We start from the raw sequence: 24,044 nt of genomic DNA, 5'->3' as shown, positions 1-24,044 counted from the left end.
ACATGTGTGTGCACATATGTGTGCCTGTGCTGATCAGACTGAATGGGGACTGAGACGGGCACATGTTTCAAGCCTCAGAGAGTTTCACAAGATCAAAGGCGGGCAGAACATTCCCCCAGTGATTTTGTTGCTCAGGCCTTTGTTATGAAGGCAAAACTACTTCCTTTAAGTTCTTCCTCTTGGAGATGCAGCCCTGAGCATCTAGCAAGGTGGAAGCCTTGGGTTTGCTGACCTGTCCCCCAGGACGGCCCCACCTACTCTGTCTGCTGTGGTCTCTTCTAGTCTGGCCTGACGCCTCTCCATGTGGCTTCCTTCATGGGGCACCTGGCCATTGTGAAGACCCTCCTGCAGCGGGGGGCATCCCCCAATGCCTCCAATGTGGTAAGCCCTTGTGGACAGGGGCTCCCTGAGTCTCCCTTCTGGGAATGGAGGTGAAATTCTCGGGTGGTGAGGGCTTCAGAAATGGGAAGTACATTCCTGTGTAGTAGTGGTGATGAACCCAGCTTTAAAAGTTTGCCATCACTGCTCTGTACCAGTGCTTTCCAATTTGCATTTGTCACATGTCTGTGGGTCTTTGAGTCTTCGTTTTGGATATTTTGTAACTCTTGTAGTGTTACCTGGAAATATGTTTACATTTTATAATATTCATTAGCTCTGAATACCTAGAACACACATACAGGCTTGCACACACACGTGCACGCAAGCTGAAGAGCTGTGTGCTGGAACAGTGCCACTTCTTGAATGGAGACTCCCCAAGTCATTCCAGCCTGACACTTTGGAGCCTGTGTGTGTCCTATGACAAACCCATTACGTCTTAACCATTCTGTAATTTTGTTATTTTACAGAAAGTAGAGACCCCGCTACATATGGCAGCCAGAGCAGGGCACACGGAAGTGGCTAAATATCTGCTCCAGAACAAAGCCAAAGTCAATGCTAAGGCCAAGGTGCGTAGGTGGAGGTAGGCTCCTGCAGGGCAGGAACTCAGGAGGGTGCCTCCATTCCCCTGAGCCATGGCTGCAGGTCCGCAGCTCTGCCTCACCTGTCATTTCCTGTAGGTCTTGGGAAGCTCAGATTCTGCTTTGCAGAGGGTCTGACCAAAACAGAAATGCTTTTTTCTTCAAGTTGTGTTTCAGTAGAATAGCAAAAGTCTGCACAATGTGGCTGGCAGCAGCGGTCAGTGGGCTGGGCTGATGATCAGTGGCCAGAGGAGAAAACAGTGTCCCTAAGGACGGTCAGCCAGGGCTCACTTGACCTGGAGTGAGGTCCCCTTGCTGTAATGTGCTGTCAGGGCAGGGTGCTGACCAGGAGGACAGCTGCTAATCTGTGAGCTGGTAGCTGTGAGTCGGCATCCCTGCCACAGGCCCAGGTCTTGTGGTCAGAACCAGATCTGTTTGGGCCACACCTTCCTGTGAGCCCAGGAAAGCAAAGACTCATCTGTGAGCCCCTGTGCCATTAGCCATAAATCAGAACATGGGCAGTTTCCTCCATCAGCAACTCAGGCTCTGCCATGACACCTGAGAGAGAAAATCAAATTGAAGATGGGACACCAGAATGGACCCGGGAGGTGGCTCAGCAGATACCATTTATTGAGTGTCTGTCATGTGCCCAGGATGTGAAACACCACTCTGAACTCTGTTTGATCTGGACCCCAACTCTATGAGGCAGATTCCTGTTTTACAGATGGGAATTCTGAGCTTTTGGGCAACTAAATAGAAATAACAACTCTCTTGAGAAATTATAGAATTAAGAGATGGAGCATGTGGGTTTGAGTAACTCAGAGATGTGACTCGGATTTCAGCTCTTTATCTTCTTGGCATGTAATCTTGACAGAGTCACTTGGCTTCTTTGACTGAAGCAGGAAAATCAGAGGTTCCAGTCTAGCCTGAGGAACTTAGGCATTTAATGAGCCCTTGTCTCAAAATAAAAGTTTAAAACTAACAAGAGCTGGGACTGTCCCTCAGTTCTCAGTGACCCTACTGCCACCACCTACACAGAGTTGGGTTGGGGCATTAACACTTCCTGTTCTCTGTTGTTGTGGAGTCCAGGACGACCAGACCCCTCTTCACTGTGCAGCTCGAATCGGCCACACACACATGGTGAAGCTCCTGCTGGAGAACAGTGCCAACCCCAACCTGGCCACCACGGCCGGGCACACTCCCCTGCACATTGCAGCCCGGGAGGGTCACGTGGATACAGCCCTGGCCCTGCTGGAAAAGGAGGCATCTCAGGCCTGCATGACCAAGGTGCACCTTCCTCCCCTGTCCTGGCGTAGCAGCAGCAACCGGAGGCGGGTGGGAGTGGTGCCCCTCGGCCTGGTTATCTCTGTGAGCACCGTTGTCTGCTCCTGGGAAAAGGGCAGGGGCAAGGCTCCGCTGCCCACGTAGCCTCTGCCCATGTCTCATGGACCGAGTGCCAGCATCTCCCTGACCAATCGCAGACAGGCGTAAGAGTCAGCCCCTGCCCTCAGTAAGCTGACACTTGGTGACAATCCCCGCAGGTGTCCCTGCCTAGAGAGAGTCCCAGGGTGGGAGTGCACTGCAGGGTCCTGGAGTTCAGCCTCAGGGGTCCCCACCAAGGTGCCCTTGGTCTGCCTGGCATCCCCTGCCCAGATTCCTCCAGGGCAGACAGTGCCAGCTCTGGGATCTGACAGCCCATGTTTCTCCTCAGAAAGGATTTACCCCTCTCCACGTGGCGGCCAAGTACGGGAAGGTGCGGGTGGCCGAGCTGCTGCTGGAACGCCAGGCGCACCCCAATGCTGCTGGCAAAGTGAGTGTGGGTCTTGCCTGGTCAGGGGAGTCCATGGTGTTGCTTGTGAACTCCCTGGGCTGCTGGTGGCCAACAGTGCAGGGAGAGCAGCCTCTGGACAGAGCCACCTTTCCTGGAGGCCCTGCAGCAGAAAGGGTGTTCCCCAAGGTGCCCTGAGGGGTGAGGGCAGCCCTGAGCTCTGTAGTGTGTGTCCATGGTGACTCCTAGGCAAGACTGGCTTGGATGGAGTTTCCTTTTTTAAAAAACTTTTAATTTTTGTAGTAGTGGGGATGGAACCCAGGCCTCATGTGTGCTAGGCAAGTGCCCTCCCCCTGAGCCATGCCTGGCCAGCCGGCTGTGGGTGAATTCTAGACAGATTTACTTGTGAATCTCACAGTGGGCCCTGGGTCCTCCAAGGGCTCCCTGTGTGAGTCACCTAAGTGTGGTTTCCTTTCTCCTGTCTCACCTGTGCAGAATGGCCTGACGCCCCTGCATGTGGCTGTTCACCACAACAACTTGGACATCGTGAAGCTGCTGCTGCCCCAGGGCAGCTCCCCGCACAGCCCTGCCTGGGTAAGGCCCCAGGTGTTCTTTCTTACTGCGGACATCTGGCCTTCCTTTCCTGTGCTTCTGTTCAGGGGCCAGGCAAGGAACAGGACACAGTCAGCTGCCTCGTGGAGGTGCTATTCACTTTAAGCACGCAGCAGGCCTCTGGTGGCTGCATGCTGGCTGTCTGGTAGGCTGCCTGTCACCAGTCATTGTGCTTAAGAGTCTCCTGAGCCAGAAGTCCTAGTGGGGATGGGGTGGGTAGCTGTGGGCATCCTGCCTTGCACCTCCCTGGGGTGACTGAACTGGAGCCCTGAAAATCCCTGGAGGAGCATCAGGGAGCAGGGGTTTGGGGAGGTAAGGGGCCCCTTCTCAGCATGAGTGGACTGACACAGAGACCGGGCTTTCCATTAATGAGAGGCACCTGCCTGGACCTCTTCCACTGCAGACCAGTGTCCAGCACAGTGGCCTCTTGCAGAGGACAGGTTGGGGTCGGGAGTAAGAGGCGCATGGAGCCAGCACATGGAAGAAGCATTTGGGAAGCAGGCTGCCTCCCCGACCATGGGAGAGCAGTGAGGGCTATGTGGGGTTCATGTCTGTAGTATGAGGCACTATGGGGTGGTGGCCTGAGCAGGGGACAGGGCTGGGCGGGAGCGGCAGAGGAGGGGCCAAGGGATGAGGGCCCCTCTGGGACTCTGGCTGAAGCCCGCATCCTTGTGGGGGGGACCCAAGCTACATTTCTGTTTGTGTTCCCTACTCAGCACAATGCTCACCTCGGCCTCACAGCATCCTCCCCCGGGCTCTGGGGCTTCTGTCTCTGCTCCTGTCACTGCACAGGGAGACCATGTGGCCCTGCTAAGATGCTGACTTACTCCTGTTTCTAAAAATAAAAAGCCAGGCTCCCCTCCTCCTCCTCCTCACTCGCCTACTTATATGAAAGGAACCAGAGCCAGGTCCATGATATTTAAAGAGAGCTAAATAGAAGCACAAACCCTGTACAGATGGCTTTTGTTTCCATGGCAAAAAATAGTTCCCAAAGTAGTCTGGCAATTTTGTAGAATTTCACATGCAAATCCCTGCACACCCAAACCAAACCCTCCCCTTCCTAGTTTGATGCTGGTGCTGTACTGATTAGGCAGAGCCCTCCTGCGCCTGCATTCCTTCCGATGAGCTCATTTCCTGGGAAAGGGGAGCCTCAGACAGGCACGTGTCCCTCCCTGACCTGTGGCCACTGTGCCCTTGTCTTTGTCCCCTACCAAGGTCATCATTCCCTTAGTCCTGCTCTGGAGGAAGTGGACAGGCACAGGTCTTGACCTGAGTCTGCCAGTGCTCTCATTCCTTGGCTGAGACCTGAAGTGACCTGGCATCTGGAGCCCCTGCCAGGATGGTGCTATTCTGCGGGCACCAATGCCCACAGCTCCCTGAGTGCTGGGGACTCCTGTGCCCATGGCATCCGTGGCCGCACGGACTGCTCCTCTCGGAGTGTGAGGTCTGCCCTCGCAAGCGGCTCTTTGTCTCAGGCTTGGCCCTTGCACCATGTCTCCTTTCCTTACTCTCTTTTGATACAGCACAAAAATCATTTTGCTTAATTAATGTTCAAATGCCAATGTTGTCATTTGAACATGACCCCCAAAGAATGTCATGCATTTTCATAACATAATCCAGTTAGGGAGGAGAAATTCTGCACAGAAAATTTTTTCATTCAATTTGATTTGGGGTGTAAGGTGCCACTTTTTAATTTCCCCATAAAAGTCACTTTATAGGGCTTGTTGTCTTTTCTGTGGCATCCCGTGTTGGATGGTATTGGTAAAACCCCTTCCTTCCTCTCCCTGCCCTGCCTTTTTCCTGGCCAGGAGTCCTGGCAGAGCCAGGAATGGTGGTCACCACAGGGAAATGGGACTGGGAGTGGAGGGGGGGAACCCACCCTATGGGACAGTGGAGGGCTGCTGGCCAGGCTGGTCACCTCTAGCCATGTCTCACTGGGCCTCACTGCTGGAAGCTTGAGATCTGAGTCCTCTTCAGTCCTGATGAGTAAGAATCCGAATCTGAGCAAACTCACCCGGGAATCACACACACACTGCTGCCTAAGAAGCCAGGCTCTGGGCTCAGCTCGACCCGGCTGTCGTTCCCCACCATGAGACAATAGCTCAGGCATCTCGTGGCACAGGGCAGGAATAAACACTCTGGCCTTGCCTTGTGTGGTTGTGGGGAGCTTGAAACATTCTGAGGGACCTCGGGCCTCACGTCAATGACCAGTGCAGCCTCTCTGTGGACCTAGCTGTCTGGGGGCGGGGAGCTTTCTCCAGACAAAAAGCCAGGCAGCTTCCGTCAGAGAACAAGTTTCACTACCAAAACTCTCAGCTGAACAGACAGTGCAGTGTCTGAGCCTCAGCTGACGTCCAGGGCCAAGTGCTTCTGTCAGCTCAGGATTCATGCTGTTTGTGAACCACGGTAATGCAAAGGTGTGATTCGGTGCTTCAATATCTTAATTTGGGAAGTGCCTTCTTTTATATTATCATATTTGAAACGTGCAACAATTTTAAGAAATGGAGGTAGATGTTATTATGCACTCATAATGGCTGAAAAATACAAAGGGAACAGTCTACGTGGTGGACTGCTGTGCCCTGGATCACACCTTTAGTTAGGAAAGGAACCTAACCTGGCTCCAATGTGCTCTCGAGACCTCCCCTGCCTGGTGCCAGCTGCACGGGTAAGATAAAAGGCTGTGTCCTCTTTTCTTTTCTGAAATGTTGGATTCTTACGGCAGGAAAGAGAAGCGGGAACCTTTTACTTCCTTTCCTCTTCCCCTTGGAGCTGTTGCTAGGCTGCCTGTGGAACCCTAGCTTTCTGTGCCCAGCACATGTCCCAGCAGAGACCTGAAAACAGGCTGCCAAGAAGCATGTGGGCACCTGCCTCCAGATCCCCTGGTGGTCTCTTGGCTTAGTGAGGATCCTGGAGGACACCAGCCCTGCCCCATGGTGGCTCCGAGCCCTCCCTCAGGTGCTCCTGGCACTCTTGTGCCCAAGCTGGGTTTTCTTCCCTTTCAGAATGGCTACACGCCCCTACACATTGCTGCCAAGCAGAACCAGATGGACGTGGCCCACAGTCTGCTGCAGTACGGGGGCTCTGCGAATGCAGAGTCGGTGCAGGGCGTGACTCCCCTCCACCTGGCGGCGCAAGAGGGCCACGCGGACATGGTGGCGCTGCTCCTCTCGAAGCAAGCCAATGGCAACCTGGGGAACAAGGTGGGCGCAGAGCTCCTCGTGCTCCCCGTCTTGGCAATGCCCAGTGCCCGTTCACTAGGAGCCACAGTGTGTGCTGTGTACCTACTGTGCGCTCCAATGTGAGTTCAGTGGTGTGTGTGTGTGTGTGTGTCTGTGCATGCATGTGTGTGCCTTACAATAGCTCTAGCTCAGTGTTAGCTCAGTTCCGTAGACAGCAGTCCGGGGTTGCCTGCTCCCAAAGCTGCAGTACCCAAAGGCTTCGCTGGTTCTCGTCTTTCTAAACAGAACCATGCAGGGAGGTCATGGTTCTGAGGTCAGTATGAGAATCCAGAGTTCACTTCCCAAAATGTATCCTGGTATCTGCTTCAGGAAAGTTTTAAATAGTTTGGTATGCTTTCTTTTTAAAATAACTGTCTTAGTGAAATGTTTCACAAACAGTTCGCCCCTTAAACTATACAACTGAAGCTTTTTAGCATACATCCAGCCCTGGCCAATCATCCCTACCCTGTAGATGCTTTTGCAACCCTAGCAGCAAGCCCAGCCCCTTCCCTGCAAAGTCCCACCCTTACCTCTGCCTGCCCGGGGTGTTTTACATGCATGGATTTGCACAATAAAATGAACCCGTCACATGGTAAATTGACATAACAATTTGTGAGAGATGGTAACTTTGGACTTCCCAAAAGCCCTCTGAACTCAGTGGTCCTCTCCATACACACCAAGACTGGACTACCCAGGCAGAGCTGTTACTGTGGACCATTGTCTTGCATGTCTTTGGTTTCACTTTTTGGGCTTACAAGGGATCTGGAATGGTGGTGGGGCTCTTCCAGAAATATGCCCTCACCCACGTGCCCCCCTCAAGAAGATTCTTGGGGTGACCTTGAGTCATGCGAGGTGCCTGCCTAAAAGGCTGATGCTGACATGTGATGTCAGTGCTGAGGGCACTGCCCTGTGGCCCTGGGCAGCCTTGGGGAAGTGCAGGAGGCAGTGGAGGGAAGAACAATCCCTGTGGTAGGCCTGCTGCCTGGGCTGGCAAGGAAGTGGGAATCTGTCCTGCTGTCTGCAAAGGGCTCAGAGGTAGGAGGGGGAGGGAAGGCTTCTGACATTTTTGTATACATGCCACACGGCGAGCCAGACCTCTGATGCCATCCCCACGAGAAGCTGAGCTGATGAGTATGCGGTGTGGGCTTTTCACTCCCTGAGCACTGTGCCCTCTGCACAGCACTGAGCCAGCTGTGATGATGCACAGCCCATCACGGTCTTCCAAAGGACCTCGCACAGACCATGCTTCCTCAGCTGCTCCTCCTCTGCCCTGAGACTCAGGCAAGGGCAATCCCTGTATTCTCAGTGAGGAACCCAAGTCTAAAGTCTAGCAGGGATATAGGTAATGTTTCATTGGACTCCACCATAGCATTCCTCTGTGACCTGTGGCCCATCGCTGTCCTCTTCCTGTCTATGTAGTAAAGCTGCTTTGGAGCACAGTCATGCCCGCTTGTTGCCTAAGGCCAGAGCTCATCACCACAGCTGGCAGCAGTGCATGCTTGCTGCAAAGCCATGGGTCTAAGTTCTTGATGGTGCAGCTGTGATCAGAAAGCACTGTCAATCCTCATCTGGCTTAGCCACCTCATTTTTTAGGCAAAGGAGTTAAGGGCCAGAACAACCAGAGTTTTACCAGATAGTTGGTCAAAGGCAGGTCAGTGGCTACCAAGCCAGGTTGGTTTCCCAAACCACAGGCTCCCCTGAGTGCTGGTGCAAACCCTCTCCTGGTTCAAAGCTGATGCATGGCTTTTTCTCTTCAGAGTGGACTCACGCCCCTCCATCTGGTAGCACAAGAAGGGCATGTTCCAGTGGCGGATGTGCTGATCAAACATGGGGTCATGGTGGACGCCACCACCCGGGTAAGCCTGGCAGCCTCCTCTGTCCCACAGAGCCCGCCCCCGCCTGCTCATCTTGGTGTCAGTGCCGGGCCAACTCCCTCACTGCCAGAGCTGCCTTTTTGCTGAGCGAGCCCTGAGAAGCAGGCAGAGCTTGCCTGCCACCTTTCCTGGTGTGCAGCGGAGCTTGAAGATATCGACCCTTGAAGATATCAGTCACTTCCATTTGAGAATTTTAGAAAGTGTGCTGGGCCCTTGAGCCTCTGAAGCAAGAATCTGAGAGGAGTGCTTATACTGAGCCTGTCCTATGTGAGCAGGAAGTGTGTCCACATGCCAGGCTTCCCAGGAGTCACTCAGAAGTGGGGCTTTTTCCTGAGGACAGTGGGCTCCTCCGTTTCTGCACCTCTTCCACATGCAGGAGCCCTGGAAGGCAGTTTGAGGTGACCACATGTTCCATGTACATGGGACGCATACCTGGCTGAGCATTTGCAGCTCAGGTGGAGGTGGCCTTGAGGCATGGGGAGGAGCCAGAACCCCAGAGGGAAGAGGTGATCTTTTCAGAAGAGAGAAGAGCTTTGTACATGTGCATTGTGCTCCTTTTGTCACAAGGCATCTGGGTGACACTGCCCAGCCCCACCCCTTCCCGTCCATAGCTGCTCACTGGACGCTGGGCAGCAGGCAGCCTGCCATGCTGAAGGTACTCTGGGAAAAGTCTAGAACCTGCATTTTAATCTCCAGCTGCCTGAAGCTTCTGTGATAGCCTGTTTAAAAGCTGAGAATGTTCTAGATCCTTAGGGTTTCTCTTGGGGGCCCAAGTTAGCCCTCTGAGGTCATGTTCTGAGAAGCCCTGTTCTGTGGGTTAAGGCTGCCTAGAGGACCCCACAGCCATCACATTATGGAGGGTGTAGTCCTGTCCTCAGGGCCTGGGATTTGTCACTCATTCCCCTGGGCATGGGACCAAAGATCTTGAAAGGCCTTTGGGGGCACCCCTCACTTATTCCACAGGAACTGACATGTGGCTCAGGGGCAGAGTGCCCACCCAGCCTGCACAAGCCTTGGGTTCCATCATCAGCACCAAAACACAAGAACAAACCAAAACTCTCAACAGGGTGCCTAGTCACTTGACAGCCCAAACCCACATGAATAGCTAACCACAGCCCACATGTTTCAAGCAGAGCCCACTTCCCATGAGTTCCTTGGGCTTTCTCCTTCCTGGATGATGGTGCGTGTCAGGGTTCCCTTCGGCTCTGTGTGGCCTCCTTGAAGGAGGCCCTGGGATTCCGTGCTGCTCGTGCCCACGCCTCCACACTCAGTGCCAGCTCCCTTGGATGTTGCTCTTGTCCCCAGCCCCAGCCCCCTTCCCCCGCCCCTGCTCAGATCCCCATCTCCCTGGCATGGAGTCCTCCCCTTCCCAAGACAGTGGGAGCTGATGAATGACAGTGGCACAGCTTACAGCAGCTGTCACCCTCTCCTTAAACCAGTGCCCCAGGGCTGTAGGGTGTTACCATGGCCTCAGTCTGCCTGTGCGTCTCCCACATTTCAGATGGGTTACACTCCGCTCCACGTGGCCAGCCACTATGGAAACATCAAACTGGTGAAATTCCTGCTGCAGCACCAGGCCAACGTCAATGCCAAGACCAAGGTACAGGTGCTACCCCGACACTTCTCGAGGGCCCAGTGGGTGCACCCAAGTTGCTCTCAGCACACTCTAGGCTCAGCCTCAGCTTTGAGCGTTGGCCCTGGAGGAGGAACCTGGGAAACACACGTCTTTAGTCCCATGCAGGGCACAAGTGGGCTGCAGAGGCAGGCGGGCATTTCTATGGCAGCTGGCTGCACTGCCCTCACCGGCTTGCTTTGCAGCTTGGGTACAGCCCCTTACACCAGGCGGCCCAGCAGGGGCACACAGACATCGTGACACTGCTGCTGCGAAGTGGTGCCTCCCCAAATGAGGTCAGCTCGGTGAGTAGTGGCTGGTGCTGAGCTCTGAGGGCCACGATAGCACACCCTCCGGGGGCCCCAGAGGACAGGTGTGTGGCTGGTTGCTTTCTGGTGACTAAGGTTGGCCTTGTGAGCAGCACTTCCTTTCCCCTTCGTGATCTTAATTCTTGACACTCTTGTTTCACATGGAAGAAGCAGATGTAGGTGAAGCATGTGTGGACACCATGAAGTGTCCTGGGGTCCCCACTTCCAGGGCCTGGTGCCCTCACTAGCAACCTTAGTGGTCATGGCTGAGGATGCAGCTCCTCCTCTCCACACTCGGGGTGTGATTAGACCATCCCTGTAGCCACTGTAGCTCTGAGGCACATGGTGGTGTGGGTGCAGGGGTAACGTGGGCAGGGCTGAGTAGGCATGGACCCAGGCCATGTCCTCGAAGAAATGGAGACCTCACCGTCGCTTCATTCTCATGCAGCTCTGCCTCTTAAAATCCAAGCTGCAGGGTACCCTGCTGTGTTTCTGGTGCTCTCTAAATATACTGGCCCATGTTGCTCCTCAAGGTCTAGCTCTGCCTGTGCATTGGCAGTGTCACCCTGCATCGTCCTCATCCTGTGGCCCCATGGTGGCTCCCCAACCCCTCCAGGGCTCCCTCGAGGGAAGTGGTCAAGGCCCACACCCAACACCCCCACCCCCTCCTCCTCCCTATTGGGCTCGGAGGCACATGTGCTCACAGCAGCCTGCTCTTGGCCACAGGCAGCTCTGTCCTTTGGGCCTTCTACACCACCAGAGGGAACTGGTCCACCTCCAGGGCTCCCTACCCCTCCCTGCTCCTGTGTGTCTGACCGTGCTCCTCTGCTCTCTGTCCTAGAACGGAACCACACCTCTGGCAATCGCCAAGCGCTTGGGCTACATTTCTGTGACAGACGTGCTCAAAGTTGTCACGGATGAAACCAGCATAGTGGTACGTTTGCCTTCTCCTGCACCCCTATCCCAGCCTGACCTCCAGCCTTTGCATGATTCTGGGAGGCCACATCCTCTGCCCCGCAGAAAGCACCCACCCCGAGGGCAGCAGGCCAACCTGATTCAGGCAGACTGTGCTGCCACCTAGTGGCCTTTGGGAGCAGCCGCACAGTGGGATCCCAGTGTCTCCCTGGGGTGCCTGCAGGGATCCCCAGCGGTCTGGTTCTCCTCCCTCTTGCCTTGGGGCCAGCAGTGTTTGCTGGATGGAGAAAGGATACCCTCCTCTGTTTGGACTGAGGTATTTGTTTTTCTTTTTCTAGTTAGTTGGTGACAAGCACCGGATGAGCTACCCCGAGACAGTGGACGAGGTGCTGGATGTCTCTGAGGATGAAGGTGAAGTGTGGAGTGCCGAGCTCACAGGGACCAGGGACCCCAAGCGTCCCGAGTCCTGCCCCTTGCACGGCCACACACCAAGCCCCTCGTGGCAGGCACACTCGGGTTCTGGTGTGTGTGTAGGGTGCTTTTTGCAGATGTGGCCCACTATCAGAAAACTTTGTATAATCATAGGTGCAGGAAAATTGGCATTGGAGGGATGGAAGTTTAAACTCTCTCACAAGCCCTCATGGTGGGGGTCGGTGGGTACCCCGGGGGAGTGGGAGTGACTCAGATTGAAGCTGCAATGATGTTCAGCTTCATGCTTCCCTAGTGCCCTGAGTGAGTTGAAGTGGGTGATTTACAGTCAAGGAGAATGCATTTTAAGAAGCTGCCCCTGACTGCTGGGTGGGTTGGTAGATTTGGGGATCCCTCCATTATTACGAAGTTGCAGCAGCGTCAGCTTAGGGAACTTCGGAGTGCCCTCCCTTCCCCCAATACACCCTTCCACCCCTTGAGCTGGAGGGGGCCTGAGTTCGGAGCAGTGGTTCGGGCTGCGCAGCGCCTCCTGTCTGTAATTCGGAGATCGGAGGTCGTGGGACCCAGTCAGGTGGATGTGTGGAGCTTTCTTGTCCCTTGTTAATGTGCCTCTCACTTTACCTGACTTCAGTGCTATCCTTCTTTCAACTTGGCTCTCCTTTGCTTCCTAGGAACCGCTCACATAACTATACTGGGTATGATACGCTCTCTGTTCCCTGTGGTCTTTCTCACCAGAGTGCACCCCCAAAACCCCAAGTTCTCACTAACCCATTGCTGCTCTCCATCCTCCAGCGGCTCACAGCAGAGCCAGGAGCTTGGCTAAATCAGGATACCCTCACCATGTGCCCCACCCAGCGCCAGTGTGTGCCGGCCCATGTGTGTCTGTGCCCATGCCCCCGTGTTTATGGTCATTGCATGAGCTGTTGTGATTGCATCTGTTGGCTCCAGAGCCCACAGCCGGGTGTTTCTGCTGGGGCTCGTTCATAAAGGGTGAGGGCCAGGGCCAGGCTACAAGCCCAGGTCAGGCAAGGAGAGAAACCAGAGCTTGCCTGGGCGCAGGCAGCTGACCCACTGCAGTGGAATCTCTTCACAATAAGCTTTGGAATTATGGATGATAATTCCATAATGTAGAGTTGCGAGGTAACTGAAATAATCATGGAAATAATGAGGTTTCAGCAACCACAGTTACAAAAAAACCTTCCAGCCTCTGGAGGGGTGGGTTCAGTGCAGTGTAGTTACTTGTTCTGTGGTGGTGCAGGGCACAGTAACAGCTCTTTCCTGGTGTCACTGCACACCCCAGAGGGCTGTTTGGCAGTGGGAACTTGTCTGGGTAAGAGAGTTCTTTCTGCCTGTGCTGTTGGCCTACCTCCAAAGCCAGGTGCAGACAGGGAGGTTAGGAGCTAGCTGGCCTGCTTTGAGCTTCCAGTCTGGGGACCAGGACAGGGCAGAGCACTTGAGTCCAGGCCCTGGAGCGTCCCAGGCTCAGAAGGAAAATGTGGTCATCCATTTCCAGGCACTCGCTTACTCGGCTTCATGTCGTTCCAGGGGAAGAGTTTGTAGGTTCTAAGGCTGAGCAGCTAGATTCCAGAGATGTGGATGAGGAGAGGGAGCTGTTGGACTTTGTGCCAAAGCTAGACCAGGTGTAAGTACTCTGGGCTCGCTGGAGGGCTCACACTGTGGGGGCCGAGGTGCAGTGCTGGAACTCAAAGTGGGGTGGTGAGTTGGGGAGGGGTCACAATGCGGCCCGGTCCTGAGTGTGCTCCAGCAATGGGCAGGTGGACTGTGCCTATCACATGAGGGTCAGCTGGCTTGCACCTCCTTGCCTGTCATGCACAGGGGCCACATCACGTGAGCTGGTAGTAGGTCTCCTCTATCCTGGCACCCCGTACGCCTGCACTCTCCCTCTGGCTCACAGCCTCCATCCGAAACCCCTCACCTCACAAACTGTCCAGAATAGTCCCTGGGGAAGGTTCATGTTAGAAGACTGCCAGGCCAGCATCACTCCCAGCCATCCCTCTTCCTGGGGTGTGAACCCCAGAGCCTGCTCCCACCCACCCACCTCCTAACCCTGTGAGTTCCGCTGCACCGAGGACTTTGCTAGGGTTGATTTCGAAGGAGCCCCGGCCTGACCACTGTGTATAAGCACTTAGCCCTCCGAGTGTCCCGCAAACACAGACAGATCTGCTGGCTTGCTCAGAGCCACGTCTACTGCACTCAGACCCTGGCCGTGAAGACAGATGTTGCAGATGCATTTGGTGGGATCAAAACCCACCCCAAAACCCACTCTGGGAGGCTGAGGCAGCACAAGTTCTCCGTAGCTCAGTGTAAAGAGCCAGTACCACAAGCAAAACAGAGCACATACCAAAGCTGGTATGGACGCCACTTGGGAGGCTGAGTCCAGAGGAAGGCAAGTTCCAGTCCATCGTGGCAATGTAGTGACTTAGCAAAACCCTGCCTTAAAAAAGGTAGGGGATAATGTAACTCAGTGCAAAGGTCCTGAGTCATTACTGATACCAGAAAAAAACAAAACACAAAAACACCCAGTCAGACCAAGTGGTCATAGAGGAGTGCATCATCAAGACCAAAGCCAGAACTCCATCGACCTGGCTGTGGCTTCAGCACAGGGGCAAAGGGCAGGCCGGGAAAGGGGAGCTGGAGGAGGAGGTGGCCCTTAGCCTGCACAGCAGGGTCCTGTGTGAAGTGGGTTAAGGCGTGAGCAGGGCAGCACAGAGAGGCCGCCCACCTTGGCCTCTTGGGAGAGATGGGTTTCTTCGCAGTGCAGCCCCCTGACTTTCCACGCTTCTGGGGTGCAGGGTGGAATCTCCTGCCATTCCGAGGATCCCTTGTGTGACTCCCGAGACAGTGTTGATCAGGTCGGAGGAACCGGAACAGGTAAGAGGGGCCCGTCCCCTTGACATCCCCTCCACAGGTGTTACTTCTAGTGGAGCTTCCCCGTGGAGCGAGGTGTCCACGAATGGGGACAGCTCTCTCACCTTCCCCCTGGGAACGGGACAGAAAGGGGTCCCTGTTTTGTGTCCTCAGAGCCATCTGTTTGTACAGAAAAGCAGGTAAGGAGTGGGAACAGTTCACACAGCCGAATTTCCCAAGTCATTGGCACTTTTTTCCAAGCAAGGGGATTTCCTGGGGACACAGCACTGTGCAGTGGTGCCAGGAGTGGTTGGCACTGCCACCCTACATGTGGTAGCTGCGGCTGGCCAGCTCTTTGCCAGCTGAGGCTCAGTTCTGAGGTGCACACGCCCAGAAGCAGCAGCCTGAGCCCAGACCAGGTGTGGAGCAAGGACTGTCCCGGCTGGGGTGGGCCATGGTGATGATGCTGGTATCACTGGGTGTACCTTGTAGGCCATGGCATGTTCCTAGGTGCTGGCAGAAATAGCAGCAAGAGTCCTAGGAGCGGGGAGCAGACTGAGCTCTGCTGTTCCCCGCCAGCCCATTCTCCCCTGTCTGTGTTTTCTTCTTGGTGCTGGAGACTGAACCTAGAAGCTTGCACACAATAAGTTTGTGTTGCTCCCGCAGGCTGCTCCTGCCTCCCTCCCCTCTTGGTTTCAGTCCTTGGTTCAAATCAGCGGTTACTTCCTGGGCTCCTGCTAGGTGCCCTGCGTAGAGTTCGAGGTAGGAGGACAGGAGCTTTTGCTTCCTGGAGCTGCTGGCCAGCCAGGAGAAGGCCTCAGGCACACCAGGCCACGCAGACGCAGGAGGGATAGGTAGTGAGATGCTGGATCCTGTGTGCTGAGAAAGCCTGCCCCCGGAGAGAGCCTGCACTCAGCAGAGGGAAGGAAGCTGGGGAGGCCAGCGTGCCCTGCCCAGCCCCCGGGAGGGGAGCCGACCAGAGCCACGCCTGCACTGTCACTGAGAGGGAAGGGCACCCCTTCTCTGGAGGATGAGACAGGCCAAACAGGTCCTGTGAGCACATGCAGGGACCTCGGAGTTCCACAGAGTGGGGGCCAGGGTGCCGGAGCCAGGCCAACTTTGGAGGGGGAATCCTGGGCTTCTAGCAGAGGGCAGGCAGGCAGCAGGCAGGGCAGCCGGTGCCAGCGAGAGTGAGGGCTCCCCTGTCTGTGCCCAGCTTGTGCATGTCTGTTGTCACAAAGGCCGTGGGCACTGAAGGGCTGCCTGCTTTTTGGCCCGGAGCGCCTTGGCCCCAGAGGGCCCACAGCCTGGCGCGGTGTTCGGTGCCCGGGGAGGCAAGATGGAGCCCAGAGGCCTCGCTCTCCTCCCCAGGCCTCCAAGGAGTACGACGAGGACTCGCTTATCCCCAGCAGCCCTGCCACAGAGACCTCTGACAACATCAGCCCGGTGGCCAGCCCTGTGCACACGGGGTGAGTGGCTGGGCTGGGACCACCCTCCTGGGCCCTGGCGAGGTGTGTGTGGTGCCCAATATGGTTCGCTGCTTCCAGGTTTTTGGTCAGCTTCATGGTGGATGCCCGGGGTGGCTCCATGCGAGGGAGTCGCCACAACGGCCTGAGGGTGGTGATCCCACCGCGGACCTGCGCGGCGCCCACACGCATCACCTGCCGCCTGGTGAAGCCCCAGAAGCTGGGCACGCCGCCCCCACTGGCTGAGGAGGAGGGTCTGGCCAGCAGGATCATTGCACTGGGGCCTGCGGGGGCCCAGTTCCTGAGGTGAGGGGCACTCTGGGGACACACGTGGTCCCAGTCCACACACGCAGCGTGGTCCAGGGCACGGCTGGCCCAGCTCATTTCTCTGCTGTCCTAGAGCCTCACCCTAAACACCCTGCCTTTTCTTCAGTACACCGAGGAGGCCATCCTGGGCAAAGCTTGCTACTCCCAAGTCTTGTTGGGTAATCCCAGTGTCTGGGAGGCTGAGGCAGGAGGAGTGCAAGTTCAAATCACAGCTTTAACACTTAAAGATCCTGTCTCAGAACGAAAATAAAGGCTAGAGATGTGGCTCAGTGCAAAGGCCCTGGGTTCAAGCCCCAGTACTGCCCCAAAATAAGGTTTGTTTTACTTTTTGGGCACGCTACCAAAGACTGGGGCTGCTTTGGGGTACCTGGGGTTTTGTTATGTGAATGCCGAAGAAGTCACTCTGGAAGGTGGCCCGGTGACTTTGCTCTAAGGACCACATGCAAATGAATGTTTCTTGCCATTGAAGCCAGTGAGGTCTCTTGGAGCTTTGTCGCCTTTTAGGTGCTACCCCATCTCCTGTCCCACCCCGTTTCCTCTCCCCACTCACCACACTGTCACTTGCATGCCCCTTTCCTCTCTCACTGTGACCTCAAAGCCTGCTGCAGAGGAAATGCCATGACGGCTGCGTGGAGGATGAGGGACGAAATCCCAGAGCTCAGCTCCCCCATCCTGTCAGGTGTCAGGCTTGGTCTCAGCCGCATCCCAGGGTGGTGGGCACAGAGGCCCCACCTGCTCTTCCCATCCCTCAGGGTGGGCACAAGGGCTTGGGGCTGCCACATGGGGAGCTACTCCCACCCTGTGTCCCCCGATGCAGCCCCGTGATCGTGGAGATCCCACATTTTGCCTCGCAAGGCCGAGGGGATCGCGAGCTTGTGGTGCTGAGGAGCGAGAATGGCTCAGTGTGGAAGGAGCACAGGAGCCGCTATGGAGAGAGCTCCCTGGACCAGATCCTCAGCGGGCTGGACGAGGGTGAGCCTGTGGGGAATGGGGCTCTTGCCAGCCCGGGCTGCAGAGCACGGGGGGCGGGGGGGGGCGCTCACAGACTGAGCCTCTGGCCAGCTTCCAGAAGGTAAGGGCTGGGCCCAAGCTCCGTGTGATGGTGTAGGCCGCCCTGCCGCTTGCTTCCAGAGCTGGGGAGCCTGGAGGAGCTGGAGAAGAAAAGGGTCTGTCGCATCATCACCACCGACTTCCCCCTGTACTTCGTGATCATGTCACGGCTCTGCCAGGACTTTGACACCATTGGGCCCGAGGGCGGCTCTCTGAAGAGCAGGCTGGTGCCGCTGGTGCAAGCCACGTTCCCTGAAAATGCTGTCACCAAGAAAGTGAAGCTGGCTCTGCAGGTGACAGCCCCTGCCCTGCTAGTGCCCCAGGATGCCCTCATTTCTGCAAGGGCCTTAGAATTCACAGGACAGGACGTGCGAGGGGCAGAGATGGTCAGGGAAGGGTGAGAAGGAGAGGACAGCCTCCTGTCTGAGTCTGAAGCCGCACCCCCAGTCTGAGGCGGGAGGACTGCTGAGTGAGGAGGGAGGCGGGGAGCTGAGCTGTGGTTTCAGCCTGAGGGCCTCACTGGCACGGAAGACATGGCAGCCTAGTCTTCTGCCCTGAGTCTTTGCCCTGCTGGGGGCACCTGTCTCACCAGTCCCTACTCTCCCACACAGGCCCAGCCTGTCCCAGATGAGCTGGTCACCAAACTCCTGGGCAACCAAGCCACCTTCAGCCCCATTGTCACTGTGGAGCCACGGCGCCGGAAGTTCCACCGTCCCATTGGCCTTCGCATCCCGCTGCCTCCTTCATGGACAGACAACCCACGGGACAGCGGGGAGGGAGACACCACCAGCCTGCGCCTGCTCTGCAGCGTCATTGGTAAGAGGCGTCCCTGGCCGTATCTCTTTCTCTGCAGCAGCCGCTCGTTCTGGAGAAACAGGAGGGAGCAAAGCCAGTAACTGCTTGGGCTTTGCTGGCTCTGGGGAGACAGTGGCGGCTTCTCTGAGCAGGAGTCAGGAAGGGCCTGCTATACCCGAGAATAGCATGGCAGGTCGCTAGGAAGAGGGGGGCTGCACACCACGCCTCACCTGCTGTGCCACCTCTGCCTTTGAGTGCTGGGCCCTGGGTGCCATGCTTATGCCTCAAGAATGTGCCCAGCCCCACTTCTGCTGCTATTGCAGGAGGAACTGACCAAGCCCAATGGGAAGATATCACGGGAACAACCAAGCTTGTATATGCCAATGAGTGCGCCAACTTCACCACCAACGTCTCCGCCAGGTGAGTGGAGGCATGGCATGGCACGGCAGGTGCTCAGTGCTGCCACCGGCATTCCCTGCTGGGCCCTGGCCTGCACCGGGCTCCAGCTCCTCCTCTGCCCCGGCCATTGTGTGGCTCCCAGGGCACTCTGACCATATGGCCCGGACTCTCCATCCCTGCCCTCTAGGTTTTGGCTATCGGACTGTCCACGGACAGCAGAGGCTGTGAATTTTGCCACTCTGCTGTACAAAGAGCTGACCGCAGTGCCCTACATGGCCAAGTTTGTCATTTTCGCCAAGATGAATGACCCCCGGGAAGGGCGGCTGCGGTGCTACTGCATGACGGATGACAAGGTGGACAAGACGCTGGAGCAGCACGAAAACTTCGTGGAGGTGGCCCGGAGCAGGGACATAGAGGTGCGGCACCCAGTCCTGGACAGACACTTGCAGGCCTTTCTCTCTGCACAGAACAGAACCAGCCGTAGAGCTGAGGCAGGGCTCCCACTGGCCCTTGGGGTTGTGGTAGCCAGGCCCGGCAGGAAGTGCTCAGGGTGCGGGACCAGGTCTCCATCTCGGATCAGCTGTCACAGACATGGAGACGCGGCGCTGTGTGTCTCAGGGTGACAATGATCAGCTGGCCCTGTGACTTTGGTGATGATGGGAGTTGGCAGTCACTGGGGTGGTTTCATTGCGTAGCCTTGATGAATTCTCATAGCTGTGGCTACTGCTAGTGTCCCTGATTTATGTGCCAGGCAGCTGAGGACGGGAGGCAGAGGCTGGGGAACTTGCATAAGGTCATGCAGTGAAGTGAAGGGTGGAGATGGAATGATTCCCGATCATCCAACCCCACAGCCTGTCCTGCTGCCCAGTGCTGGGGTTGGGTAGCTGAAGAGGCGGGAATGCTGGGGGACAATGGTGGAAGTAGATGTGACCCCACTGCTGGCCTGGGGTACCCCTGTGAGAACATGTGAAGCACCTGGCTATGACCCCAAGCCTGTACTGGATTGAAACACACCATGGTCTTTGTAGCACTTCTCCTGAGCTAAACACCTTTGGCAGATGTGAAGACAAATGCTGTGTCCAGTGTCCTTGAGGTGTTCTGGAACCCTTGGTAGCAAGCAGCCTCTGTGCTTGGGCACAAGAAGTGGCTGCTTGTTGGAAACTCGCATCACATCTGAGTTGGAAAGCAGAGCCTTTTCCAGATTGCTGGGCACTGGGGCCAAGGCTTGGCCAGGGGTGGGCAGCCAGTGCCTGAAGCGGGCCTCTCCTGGGCGTTCCACATGACAGGTGTATCTGCTCTCCTGCCCTCCAGGTTTTGGAGGGAATGCCCCTCTTCGCAGAACTTTCCGGGAACCTGGTCCCTGTCAGAAGGGCTGCCCAGCAGCGTAGCTTCGAGTTCCAGTCCTTCCGGGAGAACCGCTTGGCCATACCTGTGAAGGTGCTGGCACCCTCGGGGTCCAGGGAGTCAGGGAGGAGGAGCCTGTAAGCCGACCTGCCCGGTGGCCGTGGAGAGGCTGCTCTACTGAGTCCTTGGCATCTGACCACGTTTAGGTGAGGGACAGCAGTCGGGAGCCGGCAGGGTTCTTGTCATTCCTGCGCAAAGCCATGAAGTATGAGGACACCCAGCACATCCTCTGCCACCTGAACGTCACCATGCCCCCCTGTACCAAGGTGAGCTGCTGCCCAGGGCACCCCCAGGCCAAGACTGGGACAAGCCCTGCACAGGCTTCCTGCTGACCGTGGTCCAGGCGCCCTTTTGTCTCTTGCTCCGAGTCCCCGCCCCACACAGCTCAGTCCCCCTTGGCCATGTGACACCAGGCACAGGGCCAGCTGGCCAAGGCCTCCTCTGCAGGAGCACAGTGACCCAACTCCTGTCATTTACTCCCTTTTCCTCTCCAGGGCGCTGGGCCCTCAGAGAAGAGAATTGTGGTGTCCTCAGCCACTGCAGACAGCTGGGGTTCTGAGCTCAGCAAGGAGCCGTGGCCAAGTGTGTTCACGCATCAGTGCCTGTGAGCATGCTGAGTGCCCATACCAGGCTGGGTGTGCAGGTGTCTTCAGGGTGTCAGTGCTGTCCCGATGCTGCTGTCCTTTCAAATCATCAGCCTCCATGCTGACCAGAAAAAAAGCAGGGTCACCTTCATATGTCTATAGTGCAAGTCTCCTTTTCTTTCTGAGGATGAGGGGGCACCAGCTTTTGCCTCAAAAGCCATTTCCTGCAGCCCTCAAGCAAATGCGACCTGGTGTGACGTCCCAGGCCAGCCTCCGAAACGGGGCTGGTGAAAAGGAAGGGATCCAAGAGAGGTCACTGGGTGACCTTGGGCAAGTTTCTTGAACGCTCTATGCCTCAGTTTCCTGGTGGGTGAAATGGGAGCAGCACTGGCTCATGTCTCTTGTGTCGCCACAAGCTCTCAAGCCACCTTCCCCAGGAGGGGCACTCCTACACCCAAAGCACCGTGTCCTTGCCTTCCCTCCACAGGGAACCGGAGCGGAGGACAGGAGGAGGACCCTGACACCCCTGGCTCTTCGGTACAGCGTGCTCAGCGAGTCAGCTCTCGGTAGGGACCCATGTGGTGATGGTCTAGGTGGTGCCCTCGTCTTGTGCTCTGCAGGGCTTCCCGGGTGCCGGCTCCTCTGCCTGCGCTGCCCGCCGGTGTGGAGCTGAGAGCCAGGCACAGCTGGCTCCTGCCTAGCACACCCACACCGGTTGTCTGCTCAGTGTGATCTCCACCCCCAGGCTTCCCCAGCGGGATGGACCGCGCTGACCTGAAGGTGGCCGTCATTACAGAGCACCTGGGCCTCAGCTGGGCGGGTGAGTCAGGGCGAGGTGGAAGGCCCTGGTTTCACTGACCCCACGGCTTTTCCTGAGGAGTGGGGGGCATGACATAGCACCCCTTCTGGTGTCCACTGAGTGATTGTGATGTACGATTGTCTGGGGCGCATAGCAAAGCTGTGCTGCCGGCGGCCAAGAGAATGGCTGCCCTTCTCTGTTTCTCTGGCTTCCTCTGGAAGAAAGAGTTTTTGGCAGTTACCAGGACCTCTGAATTGTAGTTGCTTATTTTGCGTATGGGAAAACCAGGATCTAGGATCCAGCTCATTAGAGTGACTGGATTGCTGAGCCAGCTAGTGACAGAGCCAGAAAAACCAAACAGATAAACAAAACAAGCACACAAGCAGAACTGTGCCCCCAGACGCCCTGCACACTGCTTGCCCCACCCCGCCCTGGGCACCCCTTTCTTGGGGATCAATGGAGTCTGTCTCTGCGCAGGCCTTGCCCAACCCACAGCAGGGCACATCTGACCTGCAGAGGCAGTTGCAGGCTCTGCAGCTTCATTTGCTTTCCCTTGCTCTCTGTCTGTCTGTCTGTCCGTCAGGTTTCACACAAATGGACTCCCTGCCCCCACTCTCACACCTACACAGGCAAACTCAGAAACCTTAGCAAAAGCTTGTGGAAGGTCATGGAGACTCAGACCTTCAAGGACTGCCCATGCTTCAACCCCTGTCTCCTCCCACTTCTCAAGGTGTGTGTGTATACACTTGTGTGCGTGTGTGTGTCATGTGTGCACGTCACTGTGTATATGCTATGCTCGAGTAGGGGATGCAGTGCGTGTTCCTGTCGGTGTGCATGTGTGCATATGTGTGTCGTGTGCTGTACACCCATGTTCTGATTTGTACCTGCTTTCTCTTCGGCTTCCTTTCCTTGAAATCACTCAGAGGCTGGCTTCCTTCTAAGTCTTGGTAGTGAGGGACCTCTAATTTCCTTGTGTTAGTCCTGCTCTCTGCTGGTGGCCTGTCCCTGGGGGCACCTGGCGGAGAGTGTGTGGCCTCCGAGTGTGGCCCAGGAATGACTGTCCCAGCACTCAATCTTTCCCAGCTCAGAAACTGACTTCCCTCGGCCTTGGAGAGGCTGCTGGCCTTGGAGAGGGTTCGTTCTCATTAGCTCAGGTTAGAAGTCACGAAAAGGGACAAGGACATCCGTCCAGCTGTGGGTTCATTGGCCCATGGCTGCCTATTTCCCTGAGCCCTTCCCCATCCAGACACACAGACGCAGGCAGGCACTCACCCCCATGGAGCCTTCCTGGGAAGGGAGGCCATGCTCTGCCCCCAGCACTTACCCTGCTCTTGGCTCTTCGCTTGCAGAATTGGCCCGGGAGCTGCAGTTCAGTGTGGAGGAAATCAACAGGATCCGGGTAGAAAACCCCAACTCCTTGTGGGAGCAGAGCGCAGCCTTGCTGAACCTCTGGGCTGCCCGGGAAGGCGCAGATGCAAAGAGTCAGTACCTCCTGGCCCACGAAGCCACGGTCCACAGCCTGCCAGCACCGGTGCTGGGCAGAGCTGTCCTGCTTCTTTCTTCACACCCTGGCTGTGATGCTGGCCTAGGGGTCTCTCTCTGTCTCTCTCTCTGTCTCTCTCTCTGTCTCTCTCTCTCTGTCTCTCTCTGTCTCTCTCTCTGTCTCTCTCTCTGTCTCTCTCTCTCTCTTTCTCTCCCTCTCTCTGTCTCTCTCTTTCTGTCACACACACACACACACACACACACACACACACACACACACACGCACACACCCCTCAGGGTTAGAGGCCTTCCAGGCAGTCCCCCAAGAACACATTATCATGACCAGCAATCTTGACCTTATTCTTTCTCCCTCCTTGGAGGAAGATAGAAATTCCCATGTCCCACAGTGCCCAGCTCACACAAGTGTTGGCCTCTCAGGCTGTCAACACTGGTGTCATCTCAGGCTGAACCCAGCCTGTGCAGCCCCTTTCGTCCCAGGAGCACCTCCCAACCGGGAGCAAGATTGGTCTCACTCCCTTCAGAGCCTCATCAGTCAGCTCCCAGCCCTCAGCAGCACTGGGGGAGTTGAGTGTTTATATTTGTAAAATCAACTGGCGAGGACCTGGGATTTCCGTAGAACAGCACCCATTCTCACTTGCTTTTCCTTGCAGTATTCTTCGTAGATTATAAACAAAGACCCACCAGCCTTTTTGTGCCTTTAAATTGGCTGCTAGGGTTTGGGGAGGTAGCTCAGTGTAGAGTTCTTGCTGGTGCAAGACCTGGGTTTCACCCCAGCACTCCGGGGGGCGGGGGAGAGAGGCCACTGTGCATGAGAAAGAATTCTCCATCCAAGTTAGGTTGTGACATATGGGTGCTCCCCCTTCTGAAACCCCTGCTGCCTCCCTCCCCTGGCCCATTTTCAGGCCTTTGTGTCTCCCTGGGGCTCTAGAATCACTCACTCCTCCCCTTCTCCCAACAGTGGAAAGCCTGTATGCGGCCCTGCGCAACATCGACAGGAGCGAGATTGTGAACATGCTGGAGGGCTCCAGCAGACAGAGCCGCAACCTGAGGCCGGAGCAGCGGCAGGCAGACCGGGACTACTCGCTGTCGCCCTCCCAGATGAATGGTGAGTGTCCCCTGGGCGGCAGTGACGTTGGACAGGGCCTCCCCCCGCAGCC

The 24,044-nt window shown here is 56.3% G+C and overlaps 1 protein-coding gene across 8 annotated transcripts in view; it reads left to right on the top strand.

The window, feature by feature from the left end:
* Positions 1 to 24,044, top strand: part of Ank1 (ankyrin 1) — a 175,156-nt gene that overhangs the window by 126,353 nt on the left and 24,759 nt on the right. For 6 of the 8 annotated variants that reach the window (XR_010044467.1, XM_063239903.1, XM_013146821.3 and 3 more), the window contains exons 12-38: positions 283 to 381; positions 846 to 944; positions 2,046 to 2,243; positions 2,668 to 2,766; positions 3,220 to 3,318; positions 6,339 to 6,536; positions 8,312 to 8,410; positions 9,930 to 10,028; positions 10,247 to 10,345; positions 11,190 to 11,282; positions 11,602 to 11,674; positions 12,364 to 12,387; positions 13,238 to 13,334; positions 14,506 to 14,584; positions 15,932 to 16,029; positions 16,108 to 16,332; positions 17,171 to 17,325; positions 17,485 to 17,696; positions 18,015 to 18,219; positions 18,522 to 18,618; positions 18,785 to 19,013; positions 19,909 to 20,034; positions 20,148 to 20,267; positions 21,073 to 21,151; positions 21,331 to 21,405; positions 22,734 to 22,865; positions 23,846 to 23,992. Coding sequence is in view for 7 of the 8 variants with exons in the window: in XM_063239903.1 (XP_063095973.1) it covers positions 283 to 381; positions 846 to 944; positions 2,046 to 2,243; positions 2,668 to 2,766; positions 3,220 to 3,318; positions 6,339 to 6,536; positions 8,312 to 8,410; positions 9,930 to 10,028; positions 10,247 to 10,345; positions 11,190 to 11,282; positions 11,602 to 11,674; positions 12,364 to 12,387; positions 13,238 to 13,334; positions 14,506 to 14,584; positions 15,932 to 16,029; positions 16,108 to 16,332; positions 17,171 to 17,325; positions 17,485 to 17,696; positions 18,015 to 18,219; positions 18,522 to 18,618; positions 18,785 to 19,013; positions 19,909 to 20,034; positions 20,148 to 20,267; positions 21,073 to 21,151; positions 21,331 to 21,405; positions 22,734 to 22,865; positions 23,846 to 23,992 (3,355 nt within the window). In the remaining variant the exon portion in view is untranslated. The remainder of the gene's footprint in view (positions 1 to 282; positions 382 to 845; positions 945 to 2,045; positions 2,244 to 2,667; positions 2,767 to 3,219; positions 3,319 to 6,338; positions 6,537 to 8,311; positions 8,411 to 9,929; positions 10,029 to 10,246; positions 10,346 to 11,189; positions 11,283 to 11,601; positions 11,675 to 12,363; positions 12,388 to 13,237; positions 13,335 to 14,505; positions 14,585 to 15,931; positions 16,030 to 16,107; positions 16,333 to 17,170; positions 17,326 to 17,484; positions 17,697 to 18,014; positions 18,220 to 18,521; positions 18,619 to 18,784; positions 19,014 to 19,908; positions 20,035 to 20,147; positions 20,268 to 21,072; positions 21,152 to 21,330; positions 21,406 to 22,733; positions 22,866 to 23,845; positions 23,993 to 24,044) is intronic. The other 2 variants (XM_063239904.1, XM_063239901.1) reach the window with 1 other exon arrangement.

The sequence above is a fragment of the Cavia porcellus genome, unplaced genomic scaffold (genome assembly GCF_034190915.1).
Source record: "Cavia porcellus strain 051 isolate PalLab524CR breed Dunkin Hartley unplaced genomic scaffold, mCavPor4.1 scaffold_29, whole genome shotgun sequence".
NCBI classification, from domain to species: domain Eukaryota; kingdom Metazoa; phylum Chordata; class Mammalia; order Rodentia; family Caviidae; genus Cavia; species Cavia porcellus.
The sequence above is the reverse complement of the archived record's forward strand: the minus strand, read 5'-3'. Positions and strand labels throughout refer to the sequence as shown.